Source organism: Vombatus ursinus, unplaced genomic scaffold, assembly GCF_900497805.2.
Source record: "Vombatus ursinus unplaced genomic scaffold, bare-nosed wombat genome assembly UNPS02014770.1, whole genome shotgun sequence".
Classification (NCBI taxonomy): Eukaryota; Metazoa; Chordata; class Mammalia; order Diprotodontia; family Vombatidae; genus Vombatus; species Vombatus ursinus.
Genome location: NW_020954548.1, coordinates 707,363 through 726,087, shown reverse-complemented (window position 1 = coordinate 726,087; position 18,725 = coordinate 707,363). Strand labels below are relative to the sequence as shown.

The window sequence follows — 18,725 nt, the reverse complement described above, 5'->3', positions numbered from 1 at the left end:
GACTATAAACATAAGCAAAATAGAAAAGGTTTGAAAAAATATGATAACATCATGGATAGTGGAAACACAGCACTGGAACCAAACATCACAGTCTCTGAGGTGCTTATGAAGGAAATGGTACTAGAGAACAAGGACAGGGGAAAGTAGCCAGATTGGAGGAAACATAAAGAGAAGAGATCTGTGCTGGAGGCAATATAATGGTGAAGACATTGAGCGATCAGTTTATAAGATATCTAACTAAGGGGAAGATACCAAAAGCATAGAAAAAAAATCATGGATTTTCCCTATATATTTTTAAAAAGATAGCTGAGGGAACCTCAACCACTACAAACCTATATAGCTACTCACCCATCTATACATAATTTTTATGAAGGTCATTGGTCAATACACCAATGGAGAGCATCCTCAATGAGGGTTTTAGTTTGGATCAAAAAGTATTCAGAAAATGAAATATAACAATATATAGCAGCTTTTCATCTCAATATTGGTTGAAAGATGTAGAGAATATAAGGTCCCTTTGTGTTTGTTTGTTGATTACAAAAAAAAAAAAAAAAAAGCATTCGACTGGGTAAGACAAAACACAGTATTATAGGTTCCTTAACAACAAGGTATCTCTCATCAAGATCATTCAGGATTCCTGAGAAGGTGTAACAACAGAAATGATCCTGTTCAGTCACTTTCTTATAACGAACATCAGGTGGGACATACAATAAACTAATACTTTTTTTGAAAGTATTCACTTGTGATGGAGTTCCTGCTCAGCATATAGGTGAAGGAGAGCTTCCATATAGATGGACGGTGGGGCAACTAGGTGGCGCAGTGGATAGAGCACCAGCTCTGGAGGACCTGAGACCAGCCTCAGACACATGATACTTACTAGCTGTGTGACCCTGGGCAAGTCACTTAACCCCAATTGCCTCACCAAAACAAACAAACAAACAAACAAACATATAGATGGATGGTGAGGTCTTCCAGATGTTCCTGTTCTCTGCAGACATCGTGTTTATTACATGAAACCCTGAGATACTGCAGAGCATCCTAGAAGAGATCTGTAATCACTCCAAGAAGTTTGGACTGTCCATCCACACAGGAAATCCACAAATGAATGAAGAATGTCCATTGCTCAAATTTCAATATACATCTGAATAGACAACAGCATGTATAACTGGGACAGACAAAATCAGATGGACTGGGCCCAGAGTTGAAAAGGAGGAAAGTGGGCTAGATTGCTTCCAGGATAGTGTAAGCACTTTTACAGACATGCAAGGTTCTCTCAACAGCAGATCTGCCTGTTCAATGCAAACATTTTTCTAGTGCCATTATACAGCAGTGAAACCTGGAATGCAACTGGGAACTAAATACAAGCACCACACAGAGGATGGTGCAACATGTAACCAATGAGGAACTCTGAAAAAGAGAAGGAATAAAGCATGTCACCAATGAATTGTATGACAGAGAGAAGATGGGTTGGTTCTGTGATGAGAGCAAGGGAAGACAAGTGGACCTCCAGAGGACTCCACACTCAATGTCAGGAGAAAGTGAGGGAAGCCTTCAGCTCAAGGGTGAACAGCCAGGGATGAGAACTGGACAGGAGGGGCAGGTGCGGATGGGCTGCTATCTGCATCTTGGAAGGAGTTTCCAAATAGATATCTAATTCATCTGAGTATATGAATATCTGCCCTGCCTCCTTCAGGACAGCTGCAGGTCTGCCTCTGCAAAGCAAATGATATTGACCATTAAGGTTTCCATCTTCACAATAACCCCATGGAGTAAGTGTTATTATAATCCCCATTTTACAGAAGAGGAAACTAAGGCTGAGAGAGGGTAATCGACGTGCCTAGTGTCATAGAGGTAATAAGAAACGGAGGCAGGGCTTGAACCTAATTAGGTCTTCCTGACTCCAAGGCTAGCACTCTCTCCTGAACCACCTAGTTGCCTCATAGCATAACTGGGTCCATTTGCCACCGAGGAAGACAGGAGACAGTAAGACAAAAGGAGAGCAAGAGGGCTTCTCTGAACCCAAAAAGACTTAGTGGGATGTGCTGAGAGGGAGGATTATCATCCAGGTGCTAGGAAAGGAACGAGGTAAAAAGACAGACTTCCATGAGCTGCATGAGAGTGGAAAACAGAAACTTACTGGAGCATTCCAAGAAAGAACATTCCCACTGCCACCTGAGAAGACCCTTTGTGTATAGAGGGGGGGCCCCAGGCTAGTTTTTTTTCTGTAGAAAATCTGAAAGTCATAAATAGGACTGAGTCAATCAGTGCCCCAGGGGCGAGAGACAGAGAGAGAGACACAGAGAGACACAGAGACAGAGACACAGAGACACAGAGAAAGACAGAGAGACAGAGAGAGAGAAAGAGAGACAAAGACAGAGACAGCGAGAGAGAAAGAAAGAGAGACACAGAGAGAGAGAGGGAGGGAGGGAAAGAGAGAGAGGGAGAGAAAGAGAGAGAGCAGTACACTATCAGGTAAGGCACCAGAGTGAACATTCCAAGGGCTGAGAGCCAGGCCCAGGAAGTGACCAGCATAGCAACTAGAACAGCAACAACAGTGGAGGAGGGCTAGTTAGTCTTAGCATAGAACCTACCTGAACCAGAAGCAGCAGCAACCAGAGGAGAACCACAGTGAGGGAGTCAGTTGGCAGCAGAGTCTCAAGCCCATGTCCTTCTTCTTCCTGGAGCCCCACCCTGGGAAATAAATCAGTGTTATCAAATTCAAATAGAAACAAAGGTCACTAAGCCACATACAAGGATCCCTATGGGTGGCATATTGACTTAGAAAACATTATCTATGTTTAATTCTATTTTTATTTATTTTGTTAAATATTTCTCAATTACATGATTTGGCCTACATACACTAGGGAGTATTCCAGACAGCATTTTGGATATCTCTGTGCAAAGTAACTCTTCTTTCAGAAGATGTTGACCTACGTCGGTAGAGGAAGTTTCCTCCCCAGGAGTTCCTCATACTGATGAAATTGCAGGTCCACTCCACAACTCTATGTGCCAGGCAAGGTGTATAGTCCTGGGTCAGTTGGCAGTGAGATGGCATAAGGGATAGAGTGTTTGACTTGAAAGCAGAAAGACCTGATTCAAATCCAGCCTTAGATGTTTACTAGCTATGTGTGACTGGGCAAGTCACTTTACCTCTGCCTCAGTTTGCTCAACTGTAAAACAGGGATTATGAGGATCAAATGAGATAATATTTGTAAAGCACTTTGCAAACCTTAAAGGGCTATATAAACAATGGTTGTTGTTGCTACATCACTGTTTGACCTTCTCGGACCCTGCTTCCCCAACTTTAAATGAAGGAAGTACAATTCACTAAGGTTCTTTCCAGCTCTGACATTCTTGATTTCAGAAGTACAAACCAAGGCAAGAGATGTCTGGGGAAAGAGAAGAAAGAGGATTAAAAAAAAAAAAAAAGACTAAAAAGTATTTGAATCAATTCAACCCATCAAACACTAAGGTGCCAGTTACATGCAAGGCAGTGTGCTAGCCTCTAGGTGTTCAAGGACAAAAATGGAACAGACCCTGTTCTTGAAGAGCTTAGGCTCTGTTGGGTCAATCCAGAGCACAGCTTGGTGAAGCATCAGGTGAGCATTTGATATAGATTCAGAGCTCAACAGGAAGATGAGCTCAGGAGATTCTGAACACGGGATCTAAGGAAGAGAAAAAGACACCCAGATGTCCCATTCAGGCAGCAGAATTGCTTCAACTTGACATTGGGTTTGTCTACCTAGAGTACAGGCAGAAATGACCTTCCTTTATACAAGGACTGGGGTAAGAGAGAGAATCTGGTAGGCCTGGGTATGAGGCATGGTGGAGCTCTGACAGATGTCCCGATGTATGGGGTAAAGCTGGACAAAGCTGAGCTTTAACCAAAATATATTGCAATGATTTGCCCACCTGGATGCAGTTTGTACTCTAAGGTGCTACTCTAAACTGTAAGCTGTGCTTGAGATGGTCAGAAAGGGCATGAAGCCGGGGCCCCAAAGTTGTGGGGCTCCCCTCTAGATCCTGGGATAGTTGTGGTAGGTTAAATCGGCATCGAATACTGGAGGCTACCGCTGGAGAACGTTCTTCATGAAGGGTTTTGTCAGTCTCCTCTTCACTAATGTTCCGGAAGGTAAGGATGATTGCAGAAGAGTTCTTTAAATCTCTTCTCACCTGTCAGAGGCTCATGCTTCACAACACTGGTGGTGATGGTGATGGTAGGGACAATAATACCAATCACTGATATTTACATGGCATTTTAAGGTTTACAAAGCACTTTATGCATTATCTCATTTGAGCTTTCCCAACAAAATCAGGTGAGTTTGGTATCATCAGGAGGGGAAGTGGGAAGAGCCCTGTATTTGATGTTAGGGAAGTCTGAATCTAGTCCTAGCTCTCATCCTGTGTGACCTCAGGCAAATTACTTAACCTCTTGAACCTCAGTTTCTTCATTTATAAAATAAAGTATTTGGACTAGATCATTGTTAAGGTACCTTCAATCTCTAAATCCTATGATCTGTTAAAACCCTTAATTTACAGATGAGAAAAAGCATGAGAGATGTAAGTGATTTGGTTCACACAACCAGCAAGCAACCGGAGCTGGGTCTCCAGACTCAACATCCTTTTCCATACATTTTACTACTGCAGGGTGCCTCATGGTGCTTATTGTGACCGTGGAGACAAGGCAGAAGATCTGACTTGTTTCTGCATAAGAATTGGCCCCCTGTGCGGCTGTCTCCAGATGATGCCAAGAAACCTGCAGGGAAAGTGAAAAAAATCTGCCAGTCATTCACAGCATGGCTCCAAGCCCTCCTCAGCTGATTCTTTCCCACTCAATTAAGAGAAATAACTGTTTGTTTGGGTGTTATAGAGATATGGCCTCTGTAGTCAGAAACTTGGATTCAGGACAAGCTTGCAAGGCAGATTTAAGCAAGCCACTTGTCCCTTGTGGGCCTTTGTCTAAATAGGGTGAGGTTGGGGCCTTTTACCAAAGAAGGAAATCTCTTTTCACTTTCTTGATACCTGGGCCCCTAGGCTGCTCACTTGGGGGAGAGACCTTTTTGAAAGGTTTCTCTAATAGACTGAAAGTATGGGGTAGCAGGGGAAGCTCGGTAGTGCAGTGGATAGAGCACAGGCCCTAGAGTATGAAGGACCTGAGTTCAAATCCAACCTCAGATACTTATTAGCTGTGTGACCCTGGGCAAGTCACTTACCCCTAATTGCCTCTAAAAAAAAAAAAAGTGTAAGGTAGTAGAGAGAGAGAAAGCTGGTCTTGGGAAAACTTGGGTTCATGTCATGCCTCTACTACCTATATGACCATGGATAAATCATGTAATTTTTCAGCTATCCCAGACTACTCTCTGAGAAAGTAAGTTGAAGATGGTGGTGGTGCTGGTGCTGGTGCTGGTCAGTTTTGCAAAATTGGAGGGAATCTCCACAGTGGGAATCCCATACCCCAAAGAAGTCATAGGTAAAGACTAAAAAAAGAAAGTGTAGGTTTAGTGTGACTGTCACATACTAGGCCCTAGGTTATTAAAACAAAAAACACCAATCCACTGAATCAGAACCATAAGGCCACTGGACTATATGTCCAAAGACTTGGGTTCAAGTCCTAGTACTGCCACTGACTTGCTGTGTAACAGGTAGGTAGGTTAATTTACCTTTCCCGGCCTCAGTTTCCTCATCTGTTAAATAGGGATGGTGACAGCTGTTCTGCCTACATCGGAAGGCTGGTGTGAGGATAAAATGTGTGAGGCTTTAGAAAAAATTGCTATAAAATTGGAAGGTTGGTAGGCATGGCAACTCAAAACCTTGTGCCTTCACATATTAAGCTTTAAGGAGACGTTAGGTCTCCCTATGCCCCAGGGGCAGCAAGTGAGATTCTCCAGGCCCAACCTCAGGTACAGTAGACATCCTCTTTGGCTTCTCAGTGACACACGAATTTCAAGCACATCCCAGTACCCCAAAGATTGTCTCTGGTGTACCTGTGGGGTGGTGGGTGTGTGTGTGTGTGTGTGTGTGTGTGTGTGTGATGTACCTTTCTGACAAGCTGTCATTTTGACTTTGAAGTTGGCTTTTTCCAAGTGATTTTCTGTTGTCATGGAAACAACATTAGCATTGCCCAATTCTCCTACCTAAGTGGAGAGGCCCCACAGTCCAAGTCCACAGACCTGAGCTCAGCTCAGGAGTCCAATTCTTACAGCAGGTGGGGAAGATAGTCCAGAAAGGAGTCAGGAATCAGGGGATAAGGGTGGGGAAATGGAAAAGGGTTTGAGTCACTGGAAGGCCAAGTCTGAGATAATCATCTCTCTAACTCTCTTTGCTTTCAAAAGGCCTTGGGCTTAGCTTCCTATTAGCCTGGCCTGGCCTCTATACAGAGAGAATTACTCCACAGCGTCAGAGTCTGGAAGCTTTTAGTCAGGGCTCATTTGAAGACAAAATCCATTAGGGCAGACAGGAGTCCACAGACGCAGGATTCTGAAGTACTGAGTATTCCTGCTCCTCAGGGAGAGGTAAATAGGCCAGGGAGTTTGAAGTCAGGTAAGACAGGACTATAAAGGACAAAGATCTGACAATGAAAAGCCCAGATGACATAAAAAACTCATTTCAGTGGGACTCTGCACCCAAAAGCTGATCCTTGAAATGCAGAAACAGCCCTTGCCTGCCTTAAGGATCCTCCATTCTACTATGTATCTCTTTATTATTCCATTCTCTTCCAAACTATCCTGTTCATTTGCATGCAGAATAGATGAATTAGGCTCCTTTCCTCTCTCCTAGCTTGACTCCAGGAATGGAGTATTTAAGAGCAGTGAGGAAAATGCTTGGGATAACTCAAAGACTGGATGAAATCAGAATGAACTGGTACCTTGCTCACCACTCATCCAGGAAAGTTCAAGCACTGCCCATACTATTCAGAGGTTCATGATTTGTTGGTGAAAACAAGCCTGGGATCCTGGATGACTCCAGGGCCTGGCCTGAGACACCTGTCAATCTTGTTAGTGTGTAGGAAACTGGGGAGCCCTAATTCTCCCTCAGGCCCCTGTGGCAGTCAGAGAGGTCTCTTAACCAAGGAGCTTTGGATGGTGCTAACTTTTTCTTGCCCCATAGGAACCAGCTCAAAGCTGTAATCAAGAAATGTCTGTGGATGCTGTTTGGAGAATCCTGCATTCCTCCTCTCCTGAAATCAGGAGGAAATGGTCTTCAGGGGTGGGGAAAGGTCTCCGCAGACTACAACATGCTTCTCATTTAGGGACCTGAAGAGATCATCTGGTTCAGATCCCTGCTTCAGTTTTAATACTATGACGTTAAACCTGAGACAACATCAAGATGGTTAAGTGACTTACTTGCCCAGGGTCACAAAGGGCTCCAGCACTAGCTCAAATCTTTTATCTGTTAGTTTAGAGCCTAGAGCCCTGCCCACTACACTAGTGCCTCTTCAGGAAGCTATGATCAAAGACTGATTGCGAGTCATCTCCAGTCGTCCTGATCTGTATCTGGCCACTGGACTGAGGTGGCTCCAAAGGAGAAGGTGAGGCTGGTGACTTTGCACAGCCCTCCCTCACTTAAATCCAACTCATTTGCAAGTCATGGCATCTCCTTCCTGATATCATGGTCCTCTTCATGAACGAAGGACGAACAACCACCATGAGAACATAGAGCAAGAAGATACATGTAATGTTAGTGCTGAAATGGACCACAGAAATCATTGGACCCAATCCCCCCATTTTACATGGGGAAACCAGGGAGGAAACCCAGACTTGGCTAAGGTCACTTCAGTTCTGGGGCCTCCAAGCTGCATATAACCTTGGGAGTTTCTTCCTCTACGATCTAGTTGGCCAGATACATAAGAGGGCTTCTCTGGGCAGAAGCAGGTCAGGTCTCGACAGGAATGGTCAGGGAGAGGGCTGTGGTTTTGAATGCTGAAGACAATGGTGATGCACAGTGCTCTCAGGAAACTCTCCATAGGCAAAGGAGTCTTGCATTGCCTTCCCCAGAAATGGAATACTGCCAGCTCCTCCTACAGAGAACACCTTTAGCTTACTGTGGGGCCAAGAGTCAGTCAGGGAGCCTTCAAACCCTAGAGCTCAGGCCACCTGTCACCCTGCAAAGCCGAGTACACAGAGACCACAACAGGAAAACAGCCAGAGGCTGCCTGGGATACCAGAATACGTTTCTAAAGCAGAGGCCCAGGACCAGCTGTGTCCAAGAATGGCTAATTAGGGGCCCTTCTTTCTCCTGCCTTTAGGCAAGAGTTAATGAAGCCACCTGAAGGGAAAAGGCCCCAGACTCACAGAAGAGATGGAAAGTACTTTTAACAAACTGACAGTCGGAAACAGTAAGAGAGCGTGAAAATAATCGTTCATCTTTCTGTGATGCCGTAGAGAGCTTTCTTCATAACATCCTGAGGTAGTAGTTGAAGTATTGTTATCCTCATTTTAGAGATGAGGAAACTGAGGCTGCGGTTAGGTGACACGTCCTGGGTAAGATAGCCATGTGGCAGCCCTTTCCACTGTACCACACAGCCTCTTTTAGATCTCTTTCTCGGCTTTGGGGCATTTCCAAATCAGATTAAGCTGCCTTTTATGTCTGTTATCTGTTACTGATAGAATGTTTTAGAGGACATGGCCAAGGACAGAGGCTACACTGAATATAAAAACTTTGGGAACCATTTCCCTGATCTCAGCTGATTAATCCTGGGGCAGAAAGTGCTTTGATAGAAAAGGCACTAAGTAAATGTGAGTTGGTATTATCATTAGGTATAGTCTTCCAATTCAGCTCAAAGGCAACAAGTAAGGCTAAACACAGAAGTCCAACAAAATCCTCTGGCATTAATCTCCGTATCAGAGCTTTGAAAAGGAGCACCACTGCACAGCAAACTGGGCCGCTGTTGTTTTTAGGTTGTCACTGGTTCTTTGTGTGATCTCCGACACCACTTTCTGTGTAACACCTCTAGGCCTCTGCTCACCAGCCCATACGTACAATGGGAACAAGGGCGAGATTCCACAGATCTGCGAGAGTAAACTATGTAGCACCTTCGTGGATCAAGGAAAGCTGTCAACGTGAACTGCCCAATATCAGATACAGATCCTACGGTACACAGCACTGGTCCTTAAAGTAACAAGATGTTAACACAGGCTGTCCGGGAGGCAACAACTCCCTGGGACAATGGAAAACCACGGGGGAAGGGGTCATAGGATCCTGGTCCATAGGATCACACATTCTGTCTAAACCTCCTCATCCTGTACATGAGGAACTGAGGTCCAGAGATACTGTGACTTGTCCAGGGTCACAAAGATAATAATTAGCAGAGCTAAGTTTCAAAACCAGGCCTTTTGATTAAAATTTCAGCCCTCTTTCCTCGGTATACACTTGTCAAACTCAAGATTCTATAGTTCTTTGAATTATAGAATTTTTAGAACAAAAAAGGATATTAGAAGTCACCAAATTAACCACTTTATGTAAAGGGCTTCTACAAATGTCCAGAGTATCAGTCTCACATCAAGAGACTACAGGGGATGTGACAAGCTCCAGTGGTTCTACTGCACAAGACACGCACTAGCTTCTGATCCCTGGCAGACCTCTGGCATGTGTGGGTGGCTAAAGGGACACACTGGGACAGTAACTGGATCACTGGATGGGTTTGTTTATTGTTCCTCTGAATGACTGTGTCTCAGAAAAATACAGGTATCGAGTTCAAAGCATCAGCGGGCACTCAGGGAGTGCTGTGATTTGGAGCTGGCACCACCAAAGGCAGGCCAGGAGCTCGGCGGGGCGGCCAGCAGGGGGGACGCAGAAAGTCTTCATATACTCTGCTTCCCACTTCCCTGGGAAACATGCAGCAGTGGGTTTGGACTGGATATGATGGGGAGGAGGAGGAGGAAGAAGAGGAAGGGGCCTCTTAATCAAACAGTCTGGTCTCTGGGCAGTTCCTGCCCACTAGGCTTTCCTTTGCATCACAGCTGGCTGCGAAAGTGCCTGGTCTTGAAGCTGCTGAATGAGTTCTTCCACATATACTTTGAACAGAGGGACAGGGTCCTGAAAAGGGGAGAAACAGTGGGTGAGGGTCCTGCAGAGCAGCTGGCACAAGAGGAATAGAACAAGAGTAGTGGAAGCTAGTCCAAGGAGTCAGAAACACACATGTGGACGATGTCTCCCCCGCCAGCCTCAGCGGCCACAATCCCTCCTGCTGAGAACATGCCTATCATGCCCCATCAAAACTCATCAGCTGCTACGTTTCCCAAAAGACATCCCCAAATGGTGATACTTCCCTTTGGTACCAGTTTACCCCATGAAAACTCAAACTATGTTGGGAGAGACTGAGCAGCACTGGGCTCCTCCAGATTAACCTCTGGAGTCTGGAATCTTGTGAATGCTCTGGTTTGAGATGGCTGTGGTGAACAATGACTATGTTCCTGTGTTGGACAGCAATCTACCCACCTGGAGTAGCTCAGTAAATTAAACAAGAGCCAGAAAACCCAGTCACTATCCTGCTACCAGCTTTCTATTTGCAACTGAATTCAAAATCTCTCTGGATCTGTAAGGCAGAGATGGAAATCCAGGCTCCACCTACAAACATCCCACCCACCATCCTTCAATCCTTGATCCCTTAACTATAAATGATCTCTCCATCATCTCATCTCCTAAGTACCTGGTCCTTCTCTTCTGCATTTACCAAGTTCCAGTTGGTGTTACATTTACTGTTAACACTTCACAGACATTTGTTAAGCATTGGCTATGTGCCAGGTGGTATGGTAGGCATGGAGAAACAATAGTAAAACAGTTCCTGACCTCAAGAAGTTTCCATTCCATAAGGAGAGGCCCCATGAACACAGCCAAGTAACTAGAAAACACACGCCAAGTTAATTTGAGGAAGGAGGGACCAGGGCTGGCCTCCTGCAAGAGGAGCTGAGGAAGGAGTACATTTCAGGCCTGGGGTGGGGAGGAGGGCAGCGTGTGCAAAGGCACACATGCAGAGATGAAATGCTGTGAATGAAGATGGTAAGAAGCCTGATTTGGTCAAAACAGTCTGTGAATTAAGGGAAGTAACATTCAATAAACCTAAAAAGGGAGGTCGGGGACACTGTGAAGGCCTATAAATGGCAAACAGATATAGCTATGCTTTATCCCAGAACAAACAGGGAGCCGCTGGAGCTTTCCGAGTGGGAAAACAACAGACAGACATGTTTTGGGAATATCATCTGGCAGCTCTATGGAGGACAGCCTGGAAGGGGGAAGAGGCCTGAGGCAGGGAGGCCAATTAGAAGGCTCCTGCAAAAGTTCAATGGAAGGGTACTAAGGACCTGGACCAGGGTGGTGGCTGCACAAGTAGAGAAAAGGGGATGGCCTCAAGATGTTGTGGAGGCATAACGAACAAGACTTGGTAACTGACTGAGTATGGGAAACTGATGGGGAGGGAAGAACGAATGCCGACTTCTATGACCCACAACTGGGGGACTGGGAGGCTAATGGTGACCGAAGTTAGGAAGATGAGAGAGCTGGGGGGAGGAGAGAAGATGAGCTGTTTTGGACCTGTTGAATTCAAAATGCCTACTGGGCATGCAGCTGGAAACAAGAGGCAATTGGTGGTGCAGGCCTGAAGCTCAGCCTGCGTACAGGTTTTATTCCAACTGGACTGTAAGCCTTTTGCGGGCAGGGATCTTGACTTATTTATCCCTTTATCTCCCTTACTAATATTCTCAAGACCTCACAAATAGGAGGTGTTTAACAGTCATTGAAAAAATGAACTAGGTGGAGCACGAAAAGAAAACCACATAGAGTCGGGACCAGTTTGGTAGATGAGACAGCTTCTCCTTTTCTTCTTCCACGTATTTGAACAAGCCCTCCTCTCAAGCCTCTACAGACAGCTTGGAGCAGTGCAGAGAGGACAGGACTGAGAGGGAGGAGGTCTGGATTCTAACTCTCACTGCATGACTAGACAAGTCTCAAGGAACAGCTCACTCAGCCTCAATTTCCTCACTTATAAAATTACACTCCCTACCTCAAAAAGTTGTAAAGAAAGCAACTGCAGTGTGTTACATGAGTTGATATTATTTCTCATCCTTCTTCAGAACCTAGCTTGGGTGCTGGCTCACTCAACAAATTCATTATTAAAGGCCTACTATGTGCAAGCCACTATGCTAAGACTATTCCATGAAGCCTTCCAACTGGAAGTGATCCATTCCTCTGTGAATCTCCTATGCCACTCAGACCTCTCCAATATACCATTCGTAACATCTACCAGTCATTTGTGCTATCCAATGCCTCTTACTCAACTATCAATTCCTTGAGGAGAGGGACCCTGTCTTTCATGTTAGTCTTTCCCCAGCACCTCGCACATGGCAGTATACATAGGAAACCTTTAAGTGCTTTGATATCTAAATTATACATGGTTTAGGGTCTTAGGATGGGATCCTTGTTCTGTACTCAGTATTTCAGTAACACTATCTAGACCGTACATTTTGTATAGTTTGACCTTTTTGCCTACTGTAAGTAAACACGCTAAACTGATGTCTAAGTGAGGAGGGCAGCCCCAACACAGAGAGGAAGGGAGCTGCTGAGCAGCAAAGCCAATCGCCAAGAGCTGACAAAAGCTTTCTCTGTTGAGAAAGCAGAAAGGCTCCTGAATAGGAATCGGGACTAGGTCTGCTTCTGTTCCTTGGCCAGAACTGGCAGAGTTTTTCCACAGCTTCTCTCCCATCTCTACTGTCACTCCCATCCATAAGCTTGAGATGAGGATGCCTGATGCCCCTGCCCCCTCACAAGTCACCTCTCTCATGTCCAATGTAAACAGCTTGAAACATCAGCCTGGACATCAGACCAACAGTGGAGGCTGCTCTTGGCCCTTCAGAGACCTTGTTCGTGATACTCACTTTTTCTTCCAGGAGTCTTTGTTTTTCCACTGCTTCGTCTAACGTCAGCCCGACCCATTCAGCCTCTTCTTCTGGGATCACAAACTCCTATAGCATAAGGGAAAAAAAAGGGAAATAAGGATAAAGACCCTAGGGTCCTGTAAGGTACAGTGGTAATAATAACAATGACAGTTAACATTTAAACAGCACTTTAAGGTTTGCAAAGAGTTTTACAAACATAGCTGAAAGAACACTGGGTTAGGAGTCATAAGATCCGAGTTTGAATCTCAGCTCTGTCACTATCGAGATGGGTTACCTAAAGTAAGACATTTCCTTTCTCTAAACCTCAGTTTTCTAATTTGTAAAATGGAGATAAAAATAGTCACACTACCTACCTCATAGCCTATCCTCAGAGGCAAGCATTTTATATACTATAAATCGCCTGGCACAAAGCGGTGCTTAATAAATTACATTTGTTGACCTGAATCTAATTTTGATTATTCTAAATTATAGATGAATATAATTATTAGGTTTACTGGAGCACCAGTTGTGCCAGAGGTTGTCAGAATAAGAGGGAACACCCATTTGAAGAAGAGTGAAGGAGGCCCCAAGCATGTGGGGCTGGATGATCCATGGATGAATTAACTCAAATGGATGTGCAGAATTTAGCCAGAAAAATCAGTTTGGCTGCTCACCTTGTACTTGTCATAAATAGCTTCTCTCTTTTCTGGATCATCTGGGTGGAGCTGAGGGTCCCTCCGGGCAAGACGCAATAGCATTCCTCGTTTCAAGTCCATTCCAAACTTGGAGCACAGATCCTCCTTTGGAGTCTGTAGGTAAAGTCATACACATAAATCAAGCACTAATCATGTAATTGAATTTGATTTTTCAATAATCTTCAGGAATGCAAATGAAATATCACTATCATACAGGCTTTAACAGGTACCTATTTCTGGAAGAAACAGAGACACATTACAAAGAGTTTACCTGAGTAAATCAGAATTATTTTACATATTTAAATATGTAAAATCTTGTGCTTTTTGAATACAGATTCACATCAGTAATGGAAAATATCTATTTTTTTAAAAAATTTTATTTTTTCCAATTACATATAAACACAATTTTTAACATTTTTAAAAAAATTTTGAATTCCAAAATCTCTCCTTCCCTCCCTCCTCTAGCCCCTGGTTGAAAAGGCAAACAATTTGATACAGGTTACACATGTGTAATCATGCAAAACGTAGGAAAATATCTTTAAATAAACTAAACATTCTTTGCAGTGACTTTCCTAACTAATCAATGGACCACTCAGTGAGTTCTAGATCGTATTCAGAAAATAAAGGAATTTCAGAGTGACCTCGATGGTCATCTAGTTCAACCTGTACCTATCAGAAACTCCTTCTACTGTATTCTGGGATCTGAACACAATGTTATCCACACTGAGCCTGAAGCCCTCTAGTGAGGGAAAAGGCATCATTACCCAAGGCAGGTCCAGTCTAGTCTTCCCTTTTGGATTATGTGGATTATTTGGAAGTGCTCCCTTATATCAAGCTGCAATCTGACTCTCTGCAACAATGTCTCAGTCCTGCTCTCTAAGGCTAAGCAGAACAAGTTTAATCAATTCTTTTATTTACCAAGAGTCAGACATAGGGCAGACCTGAACACAATCGGTCCTGACTCCACAGCCAGCTCTCCACCCATCCTTCCAAGGGGGGGTCATAATGGAACCCATTTTCCACATGACTGCCCAGAGGATTAGAGGCTCTTAAGACACAGAGCTAAAATACTGGAAAAGAATTATCATGTGTCATTTTTTCCATACACTATCCCCCTCCCCCATCAAGTCTTCTCTTTTCCAAGCTAACTACAATTCTTTCAAATGGTCCTCATATTACACAGCTTCCAGTCCCTGTCATCTAAGATATGGTCTAAGATATTGTCAACATCCTTCCTAAAAAGCGAACTGAACGTTGTAATACAGGGTGGACAACGAGATTTCCATTCTCTGAAATTCTACATTGGACACTAAACCTTAAATCTCTAGTTTAATGTCAAGCAGCAGCTGTGGCTGCCAATCTAACTTCATAGTAAGCCCAGGCAGAATGAAGTCATTCTGTTCCTAGTTTTGATCCTGCCCTTGAAACAAAAACTTGGCTCTTCTTTTCTTTTTCCCTCTCCATAGACCTGGGGCCTCACCTTGAGGATATAGAAATCAAATCCATAGGCTTCATCAATTAGATCCAGAGTTCTCATGGTCACCATTGCTGTGAATTTCTTGTCCAAGATCTCACTGTAAAGCTCTCGTTCATACAGATGGGGCTTCCAAGTCTTTTTCACGCGCCTTGAGAGCTAAAAGCAGAACAAAGTTTCTAAGAGTGAGCAAGCTGTTTCCAAGTAATCACCAATGCTCTTCCTGAAAGACAAGCAACATCTCCCTCCCCCACCACACAGACTCGGTATTTCTTCCTTCCTTCCTTCTTTCTTCAGCTGAGGTACCCATCATCTGCATTCACTTGCCTCATCCAGCGCCAGGTTTGCTGTTTCCTCTCTTCTCCTGTCTCCTTAAGTGTAGTTCTGTCATCCCTCCCGTTCTTTTAGTTCAAGGGAAAAGCCTTAATAGGCCACCAAGTACAAAAGCTCTGTAGATTCATCAGAGGCCAGGATACTGTTTGAAAGAAGTTATGGATCATCTAGTCTGCCTATTTAGTACATAGAAGGAAGTGTAGAGGATCGGTTTGAAAAGGTGACCTTGCCAGTTATACTACACTAAAGGGGGACTGTTTTAACAGACTAAGTCAGCTGTCACCTTCCTACTCTACATCCCCCTAAAATGCAGACATGATCCACCTGCTCCATTCTTGCCACTTTCATCTCCATTCATATCTTGAACTCCGAGCTAGCTCAGCCTCCCAGTTAGTCCCACTTTGACGTCTCCTGGAGTTGATGTCCTTCTCCTAACACTAATGACCTTCAAAAAGTTCCATCTTACTAGAGAAACATTAAATCCGACATCATGGTTCACTAGCATTCACATTCCAAATAACTAAGCATGTGCGAAGACTGGGAGACTAAAGCTCATGTGATGTCTAAGGGCTAAGCTTATGCCAAAAGTGCCAAAAGGCACAAGGAAGGGCAGGGGCAGTTTGGAGGTGACCAGAGGGGACATTCCTCTACATCATGTTATTATTGGCTCAGCAACAGCTAGAAGTGAGAAGAGTTGCTTGGCAGAACAGGGAGGAGGAAGGGCAGGCTTATTCTTCTCTCCTCAGCCCTTCCTAATATCCAAGAACCTGCCACTACCAGAAGGAGAGAGAAAGGCCACTGGCCTTTCACTTTCCCACCATCGAGGCAATTGTGAAGCCATGAAAGGAGCACTTGCTGTAGAATCAGAAAACCTGAGTCCAAGTTCTCATTCCACCAATGACCAACATTAACAAATGAAGTCATTTTCCTTCTCAGAATGTGTTTCCTTGTCCACAAAATGGGGACAATCGTATTTGCAACACCTACCTCCAATCTAACCCGACAAACATTTTATTAAGTCCCTACTGTGTGCTAGGCATCATGTTAGGTGCTGGGGATACAAACACAAAAACGAAAAACCTCCCAGGGTCATAGTCCAGAAAATGATTTGTGGATGTCTATATGAATACGAACTGTTATTAATTAAATTATTTCATTAAAAGAGTGATGCTCTTTTTAAAAATTAAAAATTCTACTTAGAAGAATTAAGAATGTCATCAAAACATCCACCTTTTTTTTTTCAGTTACAGTGGCATTTAGTTAGCAGAAAAATTATTATCTATGCTTCACTGAAGAAAACTGAAGATAACTTTGAATTGCATCTCTATAAATGAATGGAGCTGTAGCAACAGTCACTTTATGGACTTGAGAAAGAGACCAGCCCATTCTATACTCTTCTGGGCCCACACTAGACCACCGTCACTAACCATACCTCTTACACACACACACATACGTACCTTGTCATTGTTGGCATATCTATAACCAATGATCCAGCCTTCGCCACCCCAGAGTCCCTTCTGGGATTCAGGGGGAAAGTAGAGCGGGATGGCAACATCCTGGACAAGCTCACGTTGTCCATTCTTCGGATTTATCTTATACTTGACCCCGTGAGGTTTATAATGGACTGCTGTGGGTGTCCCTTCGTTTTGCAGTGACTTGAGGTAGTGTTCAGGCAAGCGAGAGTAAATCCCTTGCCTCAGCTTCAAGGTTTTCCAGAGTTTAACAGGGTACTTGTGCAGCGGCATTAGGGGGAGAGTTACTGTGAAGGAAAAATGCCCTAAATTATTTCTAGTACCATCACTCATATCACTAGTTATAACATCATAGGACTTAGGACTAGAAAGAACTTCAGACATCATCTAGTCCAAGGGTTCTCAACCTAAGGTTTATAGATCTCCAAGAGGTCTGGGAACAAAGTGTGAGTGTGGTGGGGGTTCCTACGGACTTGGATGTGGAAAAAAAAAAAAGACAACTTTATTTTCATTAACATCTAACTGAAAATTTAGCATTTCCTTCAATTAGGAATTTCTTTTAAAAACCATTATTCTGAGAAGAGATACATAGCACCAAAAAGGTTAAGAACCTTTGATCCAGTACATCTCCTGCTTCATAGCTGAAGAAAGTGAGGTCCAGAGATGATAAAGTGACTTTCCTAGAGTCACACAAATAACAAGTGGTCAGGCTGGGATTTGAACCCAGGTCTAACTTAAAATCCAGTACTCTTTCCATGACATCAATCTGCTTCACTATACATTTTTACCAGGCAAAAAAATAAAACAAAACAAAAAACTAGGACTAGCAATAACTAGGTAAAGAAGGTAGTAGGGTACTAGTAGGGTACCCAAGTTTGGGTAATATCTCTCTCCTACTAAAAGACTTCTAATTACTCTCTACCACCTTAAGAATAAAGACTGAATTTTTTAGTTTGGCCCTTGAGGCCTTTCACAATCTGGCCCCTTCAGATCTCACTGTATAAATTTGGACAAATCACACCCCTTCTGTGGTCCCATTTCTCAACCTATTGCTTTTTCCCTTGCAAAGTGAGGGGGTTAAAGCAGGTGACCTCTAAGGTCCTTTCCAGTGCTGACATTCTATAGTTTTGTGTTTTAAGGTCCTTTCCAGCTCTGCCATTTTATAATCTTTCTAACTTTACTGCATGTAACTAGTTTCCTATAACAGTGCTCTAAACTGGGCTACGCTCTGCCCCTTGAAGAGGCTTTGAGCTCTATTTAATAGCTGACAATCTCCCTTATTTATCAATGAAGGGCAATCATGCAATCACAGATGAGTGGTCACATTCCATTCAGTTTTCCCACTAAAATATGGGAACTGTAACCATTGCCTCCGAGGCCTCTCATTGTGCTGTACAGGAAAGACAACAAACATTAATTAAAAAAAGAAAAAAGCATTAAATTATTGAGGGGGGGTGCTTTTACTTATTTATTTTTATTATGGGATGGAAGAAGCAAGATACCAGCTCGGGGAACAGAAGAGTATAATCCACTACCACCAAAGCCATGATACCAAAGTGTCAGAGCTAGGAGGGGATCTTAGAGATAATTTTATTTTACAGATCACGGGAAGTAGTGAACTAGAATCAGAAAGAACTTCTGAGTGCTCAGCTGGTAAAGCAAAGAAATGTCTAATTTGTGTCTGCAGGAAATCTGGGACTTCTGGTTTAATTCTGCCTTGAAGAGAATGCTAATTTTAGCCCAAAGAAGATTTAGAAGGGATGTTATAGCTGTTTTCACAGCTGTTAGATGAAAGAGGAATTTGACTTGTCCTATTTGTTCCCACAGGCAGGAGAGAGGGGAGGAGAGAGGGGGAGAGAGAGAGAGAGAGAGAGAGAGAGAG

General features: G+C 43.7%; 1 protein-coding gene across 3 annotated transcripts in view; it reads right to left on the bottom strand.

The window, feature by feature from the left end:
• Nucleotides 1-9,440: 9,440 nt before the first annotated feature.
• LOC114043983 (39S ribosomal protein L28, mitochondrial-like) overlaps nucleotides 9,441-18,725 on the bottom strand; it is a 10,537-nt gene continuing 1,252 nt past the window's right edge. For all 3 annotated transcript variants that reach the window (XM_027863288.1, XM_027863286.1, XM_027863287.1), the window contains 5 exons: nucleotides 16,829-17,130; nucleotides 15,045-15,197; nucleotides 13,544-13,678; nucleotides 12,870-12,956; nucleotides 9,441-10,035 (listed from right to left, as the gene is read on the bottom strand). In XM_027863288.1, the coding sequence (XP_027719089.1) occupies nucleotides 9,937-10,035; nucleotides 12,870-12,956; nucleotides 13,544-13,678; nucleotides 15,045-15,197; nucleotides 16,829-17,116 (762 nt within the window). In that variant the 5' untranslated portion in view covers nucleotides 17,117-17,130 and the 3' untranslated portion in view covers nucleotides 9,441-9,936. The remainder of the gene's footprint in view (nucleotides 10,036-12,869; nucleotides 12,957-13,543; nucleotides 13,679-15,044; nucleotides 15,198-16,828; nucleotides 17,131-18,725) is intronic.